Source organism: Anticarsia gemmatalis, chromosome 24 (genome assembly GCF_050436995.1).
Source record: "Anticarsia gemmatalis isolate Benzon Research Colony breed Stoneville strain chromosome 24, ilAntGemm2 primary, whole genome shotgun sequence".
Classification (NCBI taxonomy): Eukaryota; Metazoa; Arthropoda; class Insecta; order Lepidoptera; family Erebidae; genus Anticarsia; species Anticarsia gemmatalis.
In genome coordinates this window covers 3,545,785-3,560,862 of record NC_134768.1, presented here as the reverse complement: position 1 = coordinate 3,560,862, position 15,078 = coordinate 3,545,785, and the positions used below count along the sequence as shown (strand labels likewise).

Genomic DNA, 15,078 nt, shown 5'->3' with positions numbered 1-15,078 from the left:
CACTAGATGGCGTTGTTATCAACTGTCATTAAAATTAACATTTCAAATTCAAAGCAGATGCTGGGCTTTGAAATTGATTGTTTATTTACGCATCATAAGCTACAAATTTTTATTAGTTAGGTGTTATATTGACTCATTTTAAACCCGTAAGTTTTAAAATGGATTAACGTTTCTATAAAAGTTGTAATAACATAAGCAAGAGTAATACAAAATCCATATAAAATCTCACACTTCGGTACTAATATAAGCAATAAACATTGATCAATAAACGTGTTTTCCTCTCCTTCCTCGCAATACAAGCATGTAATAAGACGCGATGTTATGTTTAACGGCGGATTACCTTTCAAGTTGAGCGTGTCATTGGGCAGGTTGGTGCCCTCCCACGCGGGCGTCAGCTTCACAGGCTCGTTGCGGAGGAAGGGCACCTTTTCGTCCGCACCATCCCAACCTGGCCACAAAATATACCGCTTTAGAAAAAACCACGATTAAGACAATTAAAACGAACGAACTGTCTAACCCCCGATTTCTCAGTACATTTAGCGGTAGTTTACCTATTCAATAGCGTTTAAACTCATATAAAAAAAACGTTATTGAATAGATAAAATACCGTTAAAATAAATGTACCTCAGAAACCGGGGGTCAGTATTACAAATGTATAGTTTAACTAGAGGCGATTTCTTCCATGAAATAACAAATTCTTGTTATTCCCGTTTAAGTCCCGATCCTCGGGAACTCCTGGCTAAAAAACCTATGTGTTATTCTGGGTCTTTAGCTACCTACATACCGAATTTCATCGTAATCGGTTCAGAAGTATTTGCGAAAGAAAGAGTACAAACACATACATTCTCACAAACTTTTGTATTTATAATATTAATAGAAAAATACTAATAAAAATGTGACTCTAATTACTAATTATTATCATGTTAAATTGTGTATTTAACGGCTAGTGCACAAGAGTTATTTTAGTTTCTCCCAAAAAACCAATAATTAAGTGAATGCTTTCGAATATTTACGATATGCCTAGATTCATTAGTTTACGTGGGTGTTGTTTAAATAAATGTTTATTAGAGATGCAGCAATCGTTTTCAATTTCAATATCAAATCTACCAATCCGTGGGTTTAAATGGACGTATTCCCACTTCTGATCACTTCTACGTTAGATAAATTATACTATGAGTGATAATACATACATACATAATATATCCGAAGATTTAGGCAAAGGATAGAGATATACGAGTAATAAATATTGGGTATAAGACAAAATTTATCGATTAACTACGTTAGGCAAGCTTCGAGGGTAAGCTAATTACTAATATCCCGGGGTAACACCTCCAGCTAAGCTGAATATTGCTAATATTCCTGAAGCTGGTCTAGCAGAATATTAATATGCGCTTGAACGGAATCCACTTGAAATATTTCACACAGAATACACGTTTAGTTTTGTTAGACTAGGCAAAGGTTAGCTAATACATGCTCTAGTAGCCTAGCAACGTGACTAATGTTTTATTTTTATTCAAATCGATACGGTTCATCCTTTTGACCTTTAACTTGAAAAAAGGTTCATCATTCGACTTTAACTTGTGAGATTTCGAACGTAAATAACGGTAGGAATACTAATGGCCGATGTTAAACAAACGTTGGAGTTCTTAAATGATTAGGGACATGTCATAACGGCAAATGTGCCTTCTGATTGAGGCAGTTATTTTTAACACACTATAATTATTCGTCTAAAATGACATCATGTAGTACATAAAACCGAATTTAGGAGCCTCTATAAATAGATTTACTACGCCCTCAGTTCAAGAACGTCATAAGTGATCTTATGTTGATTTAACCTTGTGCCTTTTCGTAAAATTGCGACATGTTTCAAGCAATAGGGAAGAGTTATTGCATTTGTACAAACTATAATAGCCTTCGATTATGATAACTCATTTAAATATCCGCAGTTGTACAAATATGTTAACAAACATGACCCTTTTTCGGCTTTATCGTACAAAAACAATGTATAAAATAAAACTGCAGTCTGCAACATATGACTGCATGTGTTAGTTTTTAGTATATAGTAGTATTTTTTGTAGTGGCGTGCAATTTACGACAGTTAACAACGTATACACACTTGCCGCGTTCGCTTATTCCGCTCGCTTTAGCACGAGAGCCAACTGAGCCAAGCTTGCAAGATTAATGGAAAAATATATTTTTAATAAACTGCTTTAGGTTTTTGGATATCGCCTCTTTACAAGAACAACGTGACATCTCAAAAACGTTATTTTTATTATTTGATATCCATCACTAATAAGTTGAATTAAGGTGTATTTTTTTTTGCTTATTTTCAGAAAGCACATTAATTACAGTAAAATTAAATTGTCAATATTTTTGTATTGATCAACGCTTAAATATTCAAAATTGCTCTCTTGTAAAGTTGTTGTTTAATAAATGTCACGTTGTTCTTGTAAAGATGCGATATGCATATTATTTTGAACCCGAGTGCAGTTTATTAACCGGTTTTGCTTGGATGTTAATTAATATAGAGCAGAGACAGGTCAAACCAAGCCTCTACGAGAAAAACGAGAATTAAGGGGAATAAAAATGGAAACGAAAAATTTTAAAGTTGTCTAAATATACCCATATTTAGATAACTTTTCATTCGCTGGGTTAATGCGGTTAACGTCAGACTTATACTAAAACAAAACTACAGAAACTGCATTTTGACCAAAAATATATAAAGATACATTGAAAAATTACTTTACATACTCCACTATATTTCTGTAAACAACACAGTATATTAAGTGACTATTGTCTACGAAGACGAGTGGGTATATTTTCTGCAGTACATAATACGTTTACTGGAGTGTATGGCGACAATGCGGAGAGCATGGCAATATATCCCTCGTTTATTACTCGCTGTAAGAAACCCCATATATTTCCACCTTCATATGAATCTCATACGTAAAGCTTATTTCACGCTACACTACACAGTAGTGATAAATTGATTATGCACTTTCACACTTGTCTAACAATTTAGTAGCGATTAAATTATATGCATTGAAATTATCCGTAGCAGGTTTTCAAATTAATATTATAGTTTCGAAGATTGAACGAGTTAATTTCCGTAAGAACGCAGTACATGATTTTTATAAAAGATGGATAGGTCGCTAATTTATTAAGTATTACCCTAGCTCCTTTATTTATTTAAACTATCTTTATTTTTGTAGACTCAAGTAGACTGTCTGCAATCAATTTATTGAATTAATAACTGATTATTATTAGTAATTTATCCCAAAGTCTTTTGAAATAGTCTATAAAATGTACTGTATTTTTCTCCGCACGGGCGAAAATATATTTTTTTTTGTAGAGGCCTCTCACATCACAAGGACTTATTAAGTAACAAAGTAACACATCTCGCGATAACCCACTTGCCTCATTCATTTGATAGTTATGCATGGATATTCTAATCGCTATTTTATTGGCATAGATTACACGGTCAAATTTTACTCGGTTCCAAATTAAGTATTAAAGAAATTACATTTAGATAACAGTTAACAAGTTACTATATCCATGAAAAACTATATAGTCAGGGAATTTTACAAATAGTTATAAGGTAACCAAGGTAAAAAAAAAGTCCTCCATTCATAATGAGGCGCTCATAACCGCTTACGCTCACCAGTAAACGCGGGTTAAGCTACTCCTGGTGCTGTCATTCTATAGATGGATGGCATAGATTGGTGAACGCATGGCGCATAGTGGTATCTGGACTGAGTGTCTCCGTGCTTCAAAGGGGGACATTACAAGTCGATGCTGATTATTGTCAACTAAGATAGCAGTCGTTGAGCCATTTCAAAGACTTTTCTCGGCTTACACACCTTGGACACTAGATTGACCAGTAACCACACGACAAAACATAATTAAAACCATTCATTATCACATCAGACTACATCCCGAAGTAAACTTTTAATATTCAAGCACAAATAGGCAACAAGTAGGTCACAACTTATAATGTAACATTTACCGTAGAAAAAACGTTAAACACACTGCGGCAGGCTAATTTCCTTCACAATATTCACGTTTACGCGAACCTTACAAATGTTAAACTGTTATATTAAACTACTTTTACAGGTTTTAAAACGTTAATACGAAGGAAAACAGCAAAGACAATTAAATTATATAGACATTTAGTAATCTCTTGCATAGATATGTTTAATTTATTTGAGTTGTAAGGCACTGGTAAGTAGTTTAAAGTTTACAAAATACACTGTAATAGTAGTTTAATTTATGTATTTGAGTATTTCACGTAATATAAGACGGCTGCGGTCGCCCGCACGATCCAATTTCTATCAAACAACAATGGCTATTATCGCTCCTTCGTTTGTAATAAACTTTCCTAGATTTTATCGTTCACAAATAGGTACATTTCCATACACAATCGACTTCACAGATTTTTATGTTAATTGTAAGATTTTGCATGGTTAGATGTTATTGGAAGAATACGCAACGATTTTTACGCAATGGACCAAAAAATATGTAATGTAAAAGACTGGTATCCAGCTGCATCCATCAAGACTGGAAGCCGTCTCCAGCATAGTTGGAAGAAAAGGCTAGGTCGATGATGGATCAAAAGAACATGATCAAAATCAATCACACGATTATAATGTAACGTTACCATTACGTGTTTATAATTGAGGAGGAACGAACACGCCTACCATTTACACGTGTTCTAATTTCCGTATAAATTATGCATTAAATAACGTGTCATTATGCGCAACTAACTAATGTTAGAATGAGGTACGTTTGAACCGGTTATAAACTAAACTGATTGGGTTAAAAATCTAGGTACTTAATTACTAAACATCTGGGGGCACGGAAGTGCCCCCGCAAGTCGAGCAAAAAAAAGCGGCACGGCCGTAACATCCTTTTCTCGAAGCAATTCGGGCTATTTTTGACACCCCTATAATTTCTTTGTGGATAAAACAAGAAGCCTGGATTTTCAGCAACTAATCAGTTATTGTATAAACACGGTATATTTAAAATTTCAGTCAATTTGAACCAATAGTTTAAGAATGACAACTTGTTAAAATTTTGAATTTTGTCACTCACTGATTCACTGATTCACTGACTCACTGACTCACTGACTCACCGATCATCAAAAGTCTAAGGTACTTCTAGCAGACTTAGAAGCTTAAAATTTAGAATACAAATAGGGTTTAGAGTTTAAATCATGGGAAAAATTTAATATTTTCTAATTTCGGTCCAGTTTTCTAAATACACCAACTGCAACAATAACTTTTTAATCCTATATAAATGTATAAGATTACAAGGTTACATTTGCAGTTAATGAATTATTATTACTGTAGAAAATAAAATAAATAGGTGTAAACAGGTACCTACTATATGAGGCATAACGGGAGGGGGTATAGGGTGGGTAAGGGTGTTTAGCCCATGAAACTGAACAACATACCCATAGGAAAATATGTTGAATTATGAAAAAAAAAACGTCTTTCCATACAAATTGGACTTATGTTCGCTCTACAAAAAGAAGTGAGATGCCATCAAAAACATTCTGTAAAAACCTCAAGTCTCGCCGTAAAAAGTTGTGAGATCTATAATTATAATACCAAGTCGAATAATCTATTTAGTGTCTACTTAAAGGACCTTCTGTCTTAAGTTATTACGTATGTTATTATCATGCCAATTTAAAAAAAACCTTTAAAACAAATAGATCGACTTGGTCATCGCACGAAAACACAAATTCGCCATTAACATTTCAGGAGCATTAACTTCTCGTCGTGCTGTGTAGTGTGATACATACTAATAATCAAATCATGCGATGGCCAGGTCGGTCTATTTGTTTTAAAGGTATTTTTTTTAAATTGGCATGATAATAACATACGTAATAACTTAAGACAGAAGGTCCTTTAAGTAGAGACTAAATAGATTATTCGACTTGGTATTATAATTATAGATCTCACAACTTTTTACGGCGAGACTTGAGGTTTTTACAGAATGTTTTTGATGGCATCAATTTTACTAGTAGAGCTTTAACTTTTTCGCATGCTCTCTGAAAACTAAAATTGTTAAGTGAGAGTTGGACTTGTGCACGCAGGGTTTCGTACCATTATTAATAAAAAAAAGGCGAAAAAAACACGTTATTCGCACGTTTTTCACCTTAAATACAGATTTCATTTCATTCTTAAGTAATTGTTGTTACAGCGGCAACAGAAATACGGCATCTGTAAAAATTTCAACTGTCTGACTATCCCGTTTTTACTCTTTGGGTACAGCACGCTAAAAATATAGCATGCTAAAGTCACCTAAAGCTCAAGATTAATAAAACTAGACGAAGATTACAGATTCTTTCATATCTGTAGCTATTACTCTCCCTAAGCCAGCTGCATCTTCGGTAGACGATCACATTTATAGAGCTAATCTCACCCACGGGAGCAACCTGACCTCTTATCGCTAAACTTAGTTTTACTGGAATTATAAATCAGGTTCGATGTAGTGATGTCAAACGTTGGATGAATGTTACGCCGGGGTATATTTATTTAAAGGTTTTATAAGAAATACCGCTTTATTTGTAAGTTTATTTACGGTATAAAATGTATAGTCTTTTCTTCTTCTGATTCTTTATAGAAAAGGTTTTTTCTGGACTCAGACTAAAACCGATTACCGTCAAAATAAAAACTTTCTATTCTATTTATTTTTTACTATACGATCATTGAACACCAACATATTTTTTCAGAAAACGAGCTGTATTTTACTCCAAAAGGGAAATAGGACAACAGACCGCGGAAGAAAAATACTAGAAATATCGCGTTCATACCACATGTGTAAAAACTAAATTATATCTGCAGATTGAACTGTCAAGTGCAGAACAAAGCCCTCCTCTCGCATTCGCCGATATAAAACGATGAGGATCGCGGCGCTAGTCGAGTGGAAACATCAATTTAATAACATTTATTTATTAATACGTGAAGCAAAAACTTTGGACAAAAATTGCGCGGACGCAGAAGTATGAAATTTGACACTCATAGTTTAGGTGCAGGAGGAGAGCAAAACGCTAATGTTTTTTAATAATCATGCTTCTAAAGTACATTTAATAAAATAATTAACATTTGCCTATATGCGCAGAGCATTGACAGTCTGTAGTCTTACTGGATGTCATGCATTTATAAATCCAATAACTTATAATTTCAATTCATCATAGTTCAATTTCGACAACTAGGCGACCACCAGTGGAGATAATATTATGTAACTATGCTAATAAATAACCCTGGCAATGAAATAATAAAATGCCTAAGACATAAGATAAGTCCGGTTGGACAGGTTTTAATCACAACATGTAATACAGGTAAAACAGCACTATATTTCAAGCGAAAGACGTATATTATCATATGTTGCCTTCAAAGTGCACGCGTTATCTTTGTGCAAGAGGAATCTCGTGAGTCTCGTGGCATAGTTTCCTGATGTATTATCAAAGTGCTAAACTTAGCTCTACATTATTATATGCGTTTGTTTTACACAATAATAACCTACTTATGCTTGTGCATAGTTGGGTCTGTTGCCAGGTAGTTTAATGTTCAACCTGAAGCCTTATTCAAGCCGCCTCAAAGCCTTTGACTTAAAGGTTGCAATTATTCAAAACAATTAGGTAAAAAGCTTCTTTAGCGTCAAATGAAAAAGAAAATGTTTTTTACAATTATTCAAATACAATACAAATGATATTAAGATTGTTCTATCGTATGTTATAAAGTAAGATTTATGTGTCCTCCCAATATAATAATCGTATAAAGTTCGGGAGTTTATTGTTTCCTTACGTAAACCACATGGCATATTTATTAGAAACAATAACTTTACACATCAACTTTTATTACAGAGCAAAGTGTAACGAATACAAATTACAATATATGCGCTATTGTTCTAAATTGTATGGAAAATGTACTGTTAAGTTTTAAAGAAGATAAGGATTAACAATGCTTACGTTTTTCTATATCTCCAATAAATGTTCCATAGTCGTAGTACATTTTGTAACACGTGGTATTAGAATATAGAATAAATTAATTCACTGGGTATCGGAATACGGTAATAAACGTGTTCTCCTTACGGACCACAAGTATGAGACTAATTTAGTTGTCTTGAGTTAAGATATTATAATGTATAGTAAACATTGCCCCATCGCGGTATCGGTTGTATCCTTGTATCTAATGGTCCTTCTTGCACCCGATTGCATAAACCTAGTAATATAATAATAGCAGACGTTAGAGATGATTATGGATTTAAAAGTAAGTACAGTTATTCTCGATCTATCGAATTAAGACGTTTGTTTACTGATTAAGTGCGTGGAAAACTTAGTGCATTTACGTAGCAAGTTGATAAGGGATAATAGGGTTAGTAATGCAGTTTCATTAAACAGTTATAATGTGATAAGTGGTGTAGATACTCTTATACAGAGCTGACCTGCCTTTGAACATTTTTAACAAGAAATCTTTTCGTATTATACTAAAGTTATTCAATAGATTCACCTTAAGCGGCTTTAGCGGTAGTTTATTTACTCAAACAGTTTTTTATATGAGTTTAAAGGCTATTGAATAGATAAACTACCGCTAAATGTACCTCGGAAACCGCGAGTAATTCTATCAAAGTTAGAGTTAAATAATAATTTTACTTAGAGTATATAATGTATTTATGTGAAAAGTGATATATAATTTAGCCGTGTTGTGTAATATTGTGTAGTGCCTGTAACTTGACGCTGTAGTGAATAGACGTTAATATTAAATGTGGTTTACGCGACTGTCTGAATTGTAATGTTTGATACTGTCACGTTTGATGTACTTGAGTGATGTTATTGTCTTTATTCAGTGTATGTAATAGAATTTGTGGATTGTTAGTGGTACTGGAAGCTGAATTAAGTGAATATTTTATACTGGTGGTCGTTTCTATATCAATAGCTTTAAATCTGTTGTGAATTTCAGAAATGAATATAAAGAAGAACAGTTCATACAGATTTTGTAAAGGGCATTAAAAATTTAAATCAAATATGAAATATTGTCTTCTATGATCGTTATGATGAAAAAGTTAAGAACCAATCATCACCAACTTACTTGATTTACTATTGAATTTAGATCCAAAATTAAATATTGTTCCGATAATTACAAAACTCAAATATTTAAGTTAAAACTACACAGAATCAATACAACCAATAAATACTCTCAGCTTTTGTCACTGACACTAAAATAACTGCTTTACAATCCATTCGTAATGTCGCTTAACTAACTGTTCTAAAATCCACCCTGTCAATAATCAGTCAAGTTAATTTCACCAGTCATTACCGTACTTAGTTACTTACATAATTAACACAGAAACGTTACATTATCTCGGTGATTACGAAAGGGAATCATCCACTTATCTTAACTGAGTGCAGTGTAAACATTGTTCTGTTGAGAGCGCCCCCTGTTGCGACACCCGTAGTACGGCTACTTAGTAGAAAGCTTTGATATGGACGGTTTTTCTGCATTATCCTACTCCATACTAATATTATAAATACGAAAGTAACTCTGTCTGTTACTCAACACCGCCTAAACTACTGAACCAATTTGCATGAAATTTGGTATGGAAATATTTTGATACCCGAGAAAGCACATTGGCTACTTTTTACCCCGGGAAAATGACGCATTCCCATAAGAAAATTCATGTGGCGGACGATGTTGTGGGTAAAAGCTAGTATGTTGTAAATGCGAAAGATTGTGAGGATAGATGTATGTTTGTTACTCTTTCACGCAAAATCTATTCATCTGACTTACATAAAATTTTATACACAAATAGTTCATATCCTAGATTGAGACATAGGATACGTTTTATCACGAGAAATCTAATCACGCGGACGAAGTAGCTATAGAAACTAGTCATTAATAATACTGTGTATTTTCAAAAAGATCTAGCTGTATTAAATAGGCCACCGTCAGCTGCATAAGCCTACAAGTCACTGATGTTCTAAATTCTGAAGAAATTTAGTATACCTAGAGCCGGGAATCTTGCATACAAGGCTCTATACTAAGTTGTTGGGTTATATGCATGTACGAGGTTCTTAAGAAATACCTTAGGAGAGTCGCTTTGACTAACTTTTCTAGTTTCAAAGCATAGTGCCTGTGCTTAGACTGCAGTTATGCGTTTGCTAATGCAGCTTTTAACGTTTCTGTACTTCAGTTTTTGTTGTGGATCAAAGCTAAAAGTTTATAGCTAAATAACCATTTATTTGTAGGTTCTAGGCATTCATTTATGCTTTTTTAATAGTACAGTTCTTGTTTGTGGTAAGCGGGTGCTGTCTTTAATAAGTTGTGGTATATGAATGCTGCGGTTTTAGAAAGGAAATCTAACTTCGGCTGATTTTTTCATGGTTATATGAACTTTGAATGAATAATAACTGTGACGTTATCACAGAACTTTGACTTGAATGAAGTTATCTGATTTACTCAAAAAGATTTTTACGTAGTTCCTCAGTTGATGTTATTTAAAGTTTCAAATATGACCATATAAGACCAAGATATCAGTTGAGATTGAATCGGAATCAAATCTGATGAATAATAGTGATCGATCAATCAACTTATATCATTTAATTGATATTACGATGCTACTGCTACTACTATTCGTCAGTTTATACGTGAAATGTATACTGTATACATGCTACTGAAATGACTCACTACGATAAAATTAACCCAACGGTGTTAGAATTAGAATACGTTTTAATTACAGACGTACTGCGATATACCATCTACCACGAACATACAGTCATACATACATTAGGAAATCTTAGAGACTTCTGTATTTTCCTGTTTTCAAAGAAAAGTCAGACAATTGTAAAATCAAGCCCGCACTGCGGTATTTAATATAACTTTTTATCGCATTATACATACGCAAAAGATAAAATTCATATTCGAATTGTGATAGTGGGCTTTCCAACAAAATAATAATACTTAGGTCACTACTTATATTTTGAGCTTTGACGAATCTGATTGTTTTAGACCCCATTTGGTGTTTTCATCGTAAAGTTTGACCTTTTTGACTACTACATTCCTAAGAAAGTTTTGGAATCTGCGCTGAAAATATTTTCAATATCGTCGATCGAAAATTGTAAGTGTGCGGGAAAATGGTATTAGGATGTTACCATTTTCGTGCAAATATTTTTTACGACTTTCGACGTGACTTATAGAAACAGTCGTGTCTATATCGACTTATTTATTATTTTGGTGATAAAGTCCGATCTTTTGAAAATTTAAAACGCTAATATGTAGAGTTCTATCATGATTATTTTTCCCTCACCAATGAAATTCCTGAAGGGCGTCCAAGGTCACCAGTTGTGTCCGGAAAAATCGATGCTGTGCGAAAATTCATTATGCATTTTCGTTTCCTGACACATCAATAGATCGATACAATCCTATACATTATTTCCACTCTTAGATATAAAATATTTGGAGAGAACATTTCCGATTAGAAGCTTTTTTCTAAATGAGCCAATTTTTTTTCTACAAGAATTCGCAAAGGTTCTCGCGCCGATTAGTGCGAACAAATGCTTGAAAATTCTATCGTTTTGCTTCAAAATACATGTATCCAATTGTGACAGACCACAGATCTAGGATCTATGCGCATAAGCCGAAAAGTAAACGTCAGTCGACTTTATGGATGCTTTAAGATTAACCAAATCCAGAAAAAAAATTTCGCGCTCGAAGCACTTTGAAACAAATAGTCCCTTGATTTTTTATAAAAACTTTGTCACGGCCCAAAATGTGTTTAAAAAAATGTAGAATGGTTAATTCTTATTGATTTACAATCAAAAGTTTACCGAAAGACTGGTTTAAAATATGGAAAAACCACAAAATCCTACAGGTCGAGTGCCATAATGACAATGCCCGCCCTAACACATCTTGTTAAACAATCGGCTGTTATGTGCACGAAAACAATCGAATAAATTAGTTTCTCGCCATACACTACAGTTTGACATCAAATGACTTTATTTAGTTCCAAAACATCAAGAATAAATAGCATTCACCTTGATTTTTCATCGGCACAAGAAACAGGTTATGCTTTTAAACACCCTGTTTTGAACGGGTCTTCGGGAATTAAAAAAAAAATATTAAAAAAATATTTCGATCAGATAAAAAATTATCTAGATCATGCATAAGAATACCCGAGAACACGATAAAGTAGTTTTCACTCACATATTTACCGTTTTTCATAGTAAGGCTCAAAATATAAGTAGTGGCCCACGTATGTATTGTAAATGTAAAGATTGTTGCCGGTTGAACTCATGAGTGCAGCACAAACATCAATCACTGTTTTTTTCCTTAATAATAATCTTTAAATTATGCCAAAATATTGCATACAAAATACAAACTTCTGCCTGCGACTTCATCTGCGAAGAAAGATACCCAGGATCAAAAAGTATTTTCTACTTGCATACGTGCCCATCAAAATGCAAAACATACATCATTACAAACTTTTGCATTTATAATATTAGTAGGATAAAATTTAAAATGTCACCGAATAAATACAAATTTCGTACCGTTTATATTTACAACAGTTCCGCATTTGCCCGCAAAGTGTATTAGCTCAAAGAACAGCAACGACATAGTTTATTAATTTAACACACAATGTATGAAGTAGTAAAGTATCTGAGACTCTTGAGACTCAGGAGCTAGGGGCATGGAGTCAATCAAATCAATCAACAGCTATTTCATTGAGAACATCTCGGAGAGGAAGTGCTAGCACAAAGCACATTGATACGTGCTCTAAAACCGTAGCAATAAAAACTCACAGCTTAATACAACTTATTTACCCCCGGTCTCTGAGGTACATTAAGTGGTAGTTTATGTATTCAATAGCGCTTAAACTCACATAAAAAAACGTTATTGAATAGATAACCTACCGCTAAATGTACTCAGAAACCGGGGATCAGTGGTTTATTATAAAAAAGTGTCTTAAAAAGGGATTTAATTAAAGGTTAAACCACTTTAAGCAAATGACACTGTACACTTTTACAAATTTCCTGTATGACAAGATGTGTGGATATGAATGAAGCAACGAAAATTTGTAAGGATCGTACCAAGTGGCGTTCTCTGATCTTTGCCTAACCTTATGAGAAAAGGCATGATTTTACAGCATGTTACACCACTTTTTAAAGACCAAGGATAACAATATTTATCAACGATTTTAAATAAAGACGCATATTAATATCATTCACTAAATATTATATGCTTCAATAGGTTAAAGCGCGGTGACCTTTGCTATCATACTTTACAGACTCATGGGTCAACAGCTAGGCGACAAACGAGCCGGTATGAGATTACCAAGATTGAAAGACCGAAACAACACACATTCTTCTTTAACACATTCAATCACCCAAAACCGAAAAGTCTTAAGTCTACTTCAGTTTGTTTACATAGGCCCGTTTTGAATATATTTATGTGCTGTTTTGAAATTCTAATAGGGATTGGGTTTAGATTACATTTTCATATTCTGTTAGGATGTTCGTTGAACTGACTGACAAGGATCGAGTTGGTTTCTACCGTAAGTTAATATAAATTCTTAGCACGTGTAAGATAAGTAATTGGAGCCAATTTGTTAGTAATAAGATTAGGGAAGACAGAAACGAAGGATTACTTAGAGATCGGATCCACAAACTTAGATATAAGATTGTATAGGTATAAAACTACTGACGAGCCACAAAAAGGCAATAATATTTTTATGGAACTTAAGTAGCGCCTCATTCTATTTGATTTTATGAATACTGAATATGAAAATAAAATCTATCTCAAAGCGATGATAAATTTCATTTAGCAATCCTCTTTGGTTACCACTTACTAGATTTTTTTCACTCAACACTTCAAAGAAGGACGACATAGAGACTTTGAGGAGTAGAGTTTTTTTTTTTCATATTTAGATTTGGTTTAATTGCATTACTTGAATTGAACTAGGTACCTATTTATCTACATTCGTGGCAAGGCCATGTCTCATCAACTTAACTCTTTCGAGGCATTAGCAAAATATAGGCCACGACCAATTTTTTTAAAAATGCGCCCCAAATAAAACAATATCAAAACAACATTAAACATAAATCGGAAGTGTTATTACTATAGTCCGCGAAAGGGTAAAATAAGCGCGACATTTATGAAAACACCGTCTAAAGGAATCCAAATGTTCAATAGACCAAGTCTTTCTGTCCAAACAAGATAGTAACAATCCACTATTACAGACCTACAGGAGCGAGACAACAAACTGATCATGATGACGGACAGCTGCCAACAAACCGGATCTCCCACTAAATCGTCATCACACCGTTTAGTACCCGTCCCACTCCCGCCCCGCAAGACTTTCGACCTAAAATCTAAAGTTGGAGTGTTTGAGCAGTCATTAGCCCGAGTCATTGACATCTCTTGCTTCAGCACGTATGTTACTAACATTCTGATATTAGTATAAGTATAGAGACGCTCTACTGAACAACAAAGAAAGCAAATTAGTTAGAAAAGAACACAAAGCTGCTACAGCTCTTTAAACCGATTGTCGTCTGATTAAACTATTGTAGAAGTACGAAAACATGTTGCTTAGAATTGTCCCAAACTCTCGAAACATATTCTAGCGCTAGATTGATTCAAAAGCACAAGTTTCTCCCGCCCAAAACGTTGTAAGAGCCATAACAGTCAGGGCGCTTACGACGTTTTGTCTAACGAGTGGTTGGCAACTCGTAATAAAGGCAGGAATAAAAATTTTGTTCGCGATTGTCACTTCTAATACTTACGTGAATAGTTCAATGTGCTGTATTATTGTTAGAATAGTATAGATAAGTCTCAACCTTGTTCCGATTAGTTTATTACAGCGATGGGCAGGGAATTGGGTCATTGAATAAAAATATATCAGCGATAATGTTAACGTGAATGTCTTCTCTTCGTCTAAAAGTAAAAAAAACACTTCTTATTTAAATTAAAAGCGAAATTTTAAATACTGATAACAAATTTTCGTGTAAAATTATACTGTTTGTTTGTCGTATGGTTAGTGGTCAAACTAGTGTCAAAGTTGTTCAAGCCGCCCGAGAGG

General features: G+C 33.9%; 1 protein-coding gene across 2 annotated transcripts in view; it reads right to left on the bottom strand.

The window, feature by feature from the left end:
• The window catches only part of Ent2 (Equilibrative nucleoside transporter 2), a 46,453-nt gene that overhangs the window by 12,549 nt on the left and 18,826 nt on the right, over positions 1 to 15,078 (bottom strand). The window contains exons 1-2 of one of the 2 annotated variants that reach the window (XM_076130349.1): positions 4,007 to 4,337; positions 341 to 448 (exon numbers count right to left, since the gene is read on the bottom strand). Coding sequence is in view for 1 of the 2 variants with exons in the window: in XM_076130348.1 (XP_075986463.1) it covers positions 341 to 448 (108 nt within the window). In the remaining variant the exon portion in view is untranslated. Of the gene's footprint in view, positions 1 to 340; positions 449 to 4,006; positions 4,338 to 15,078 lie in introns of those variants that run through there. The other variant, XM_076130348.1, reaches the window with a different exon arrangement.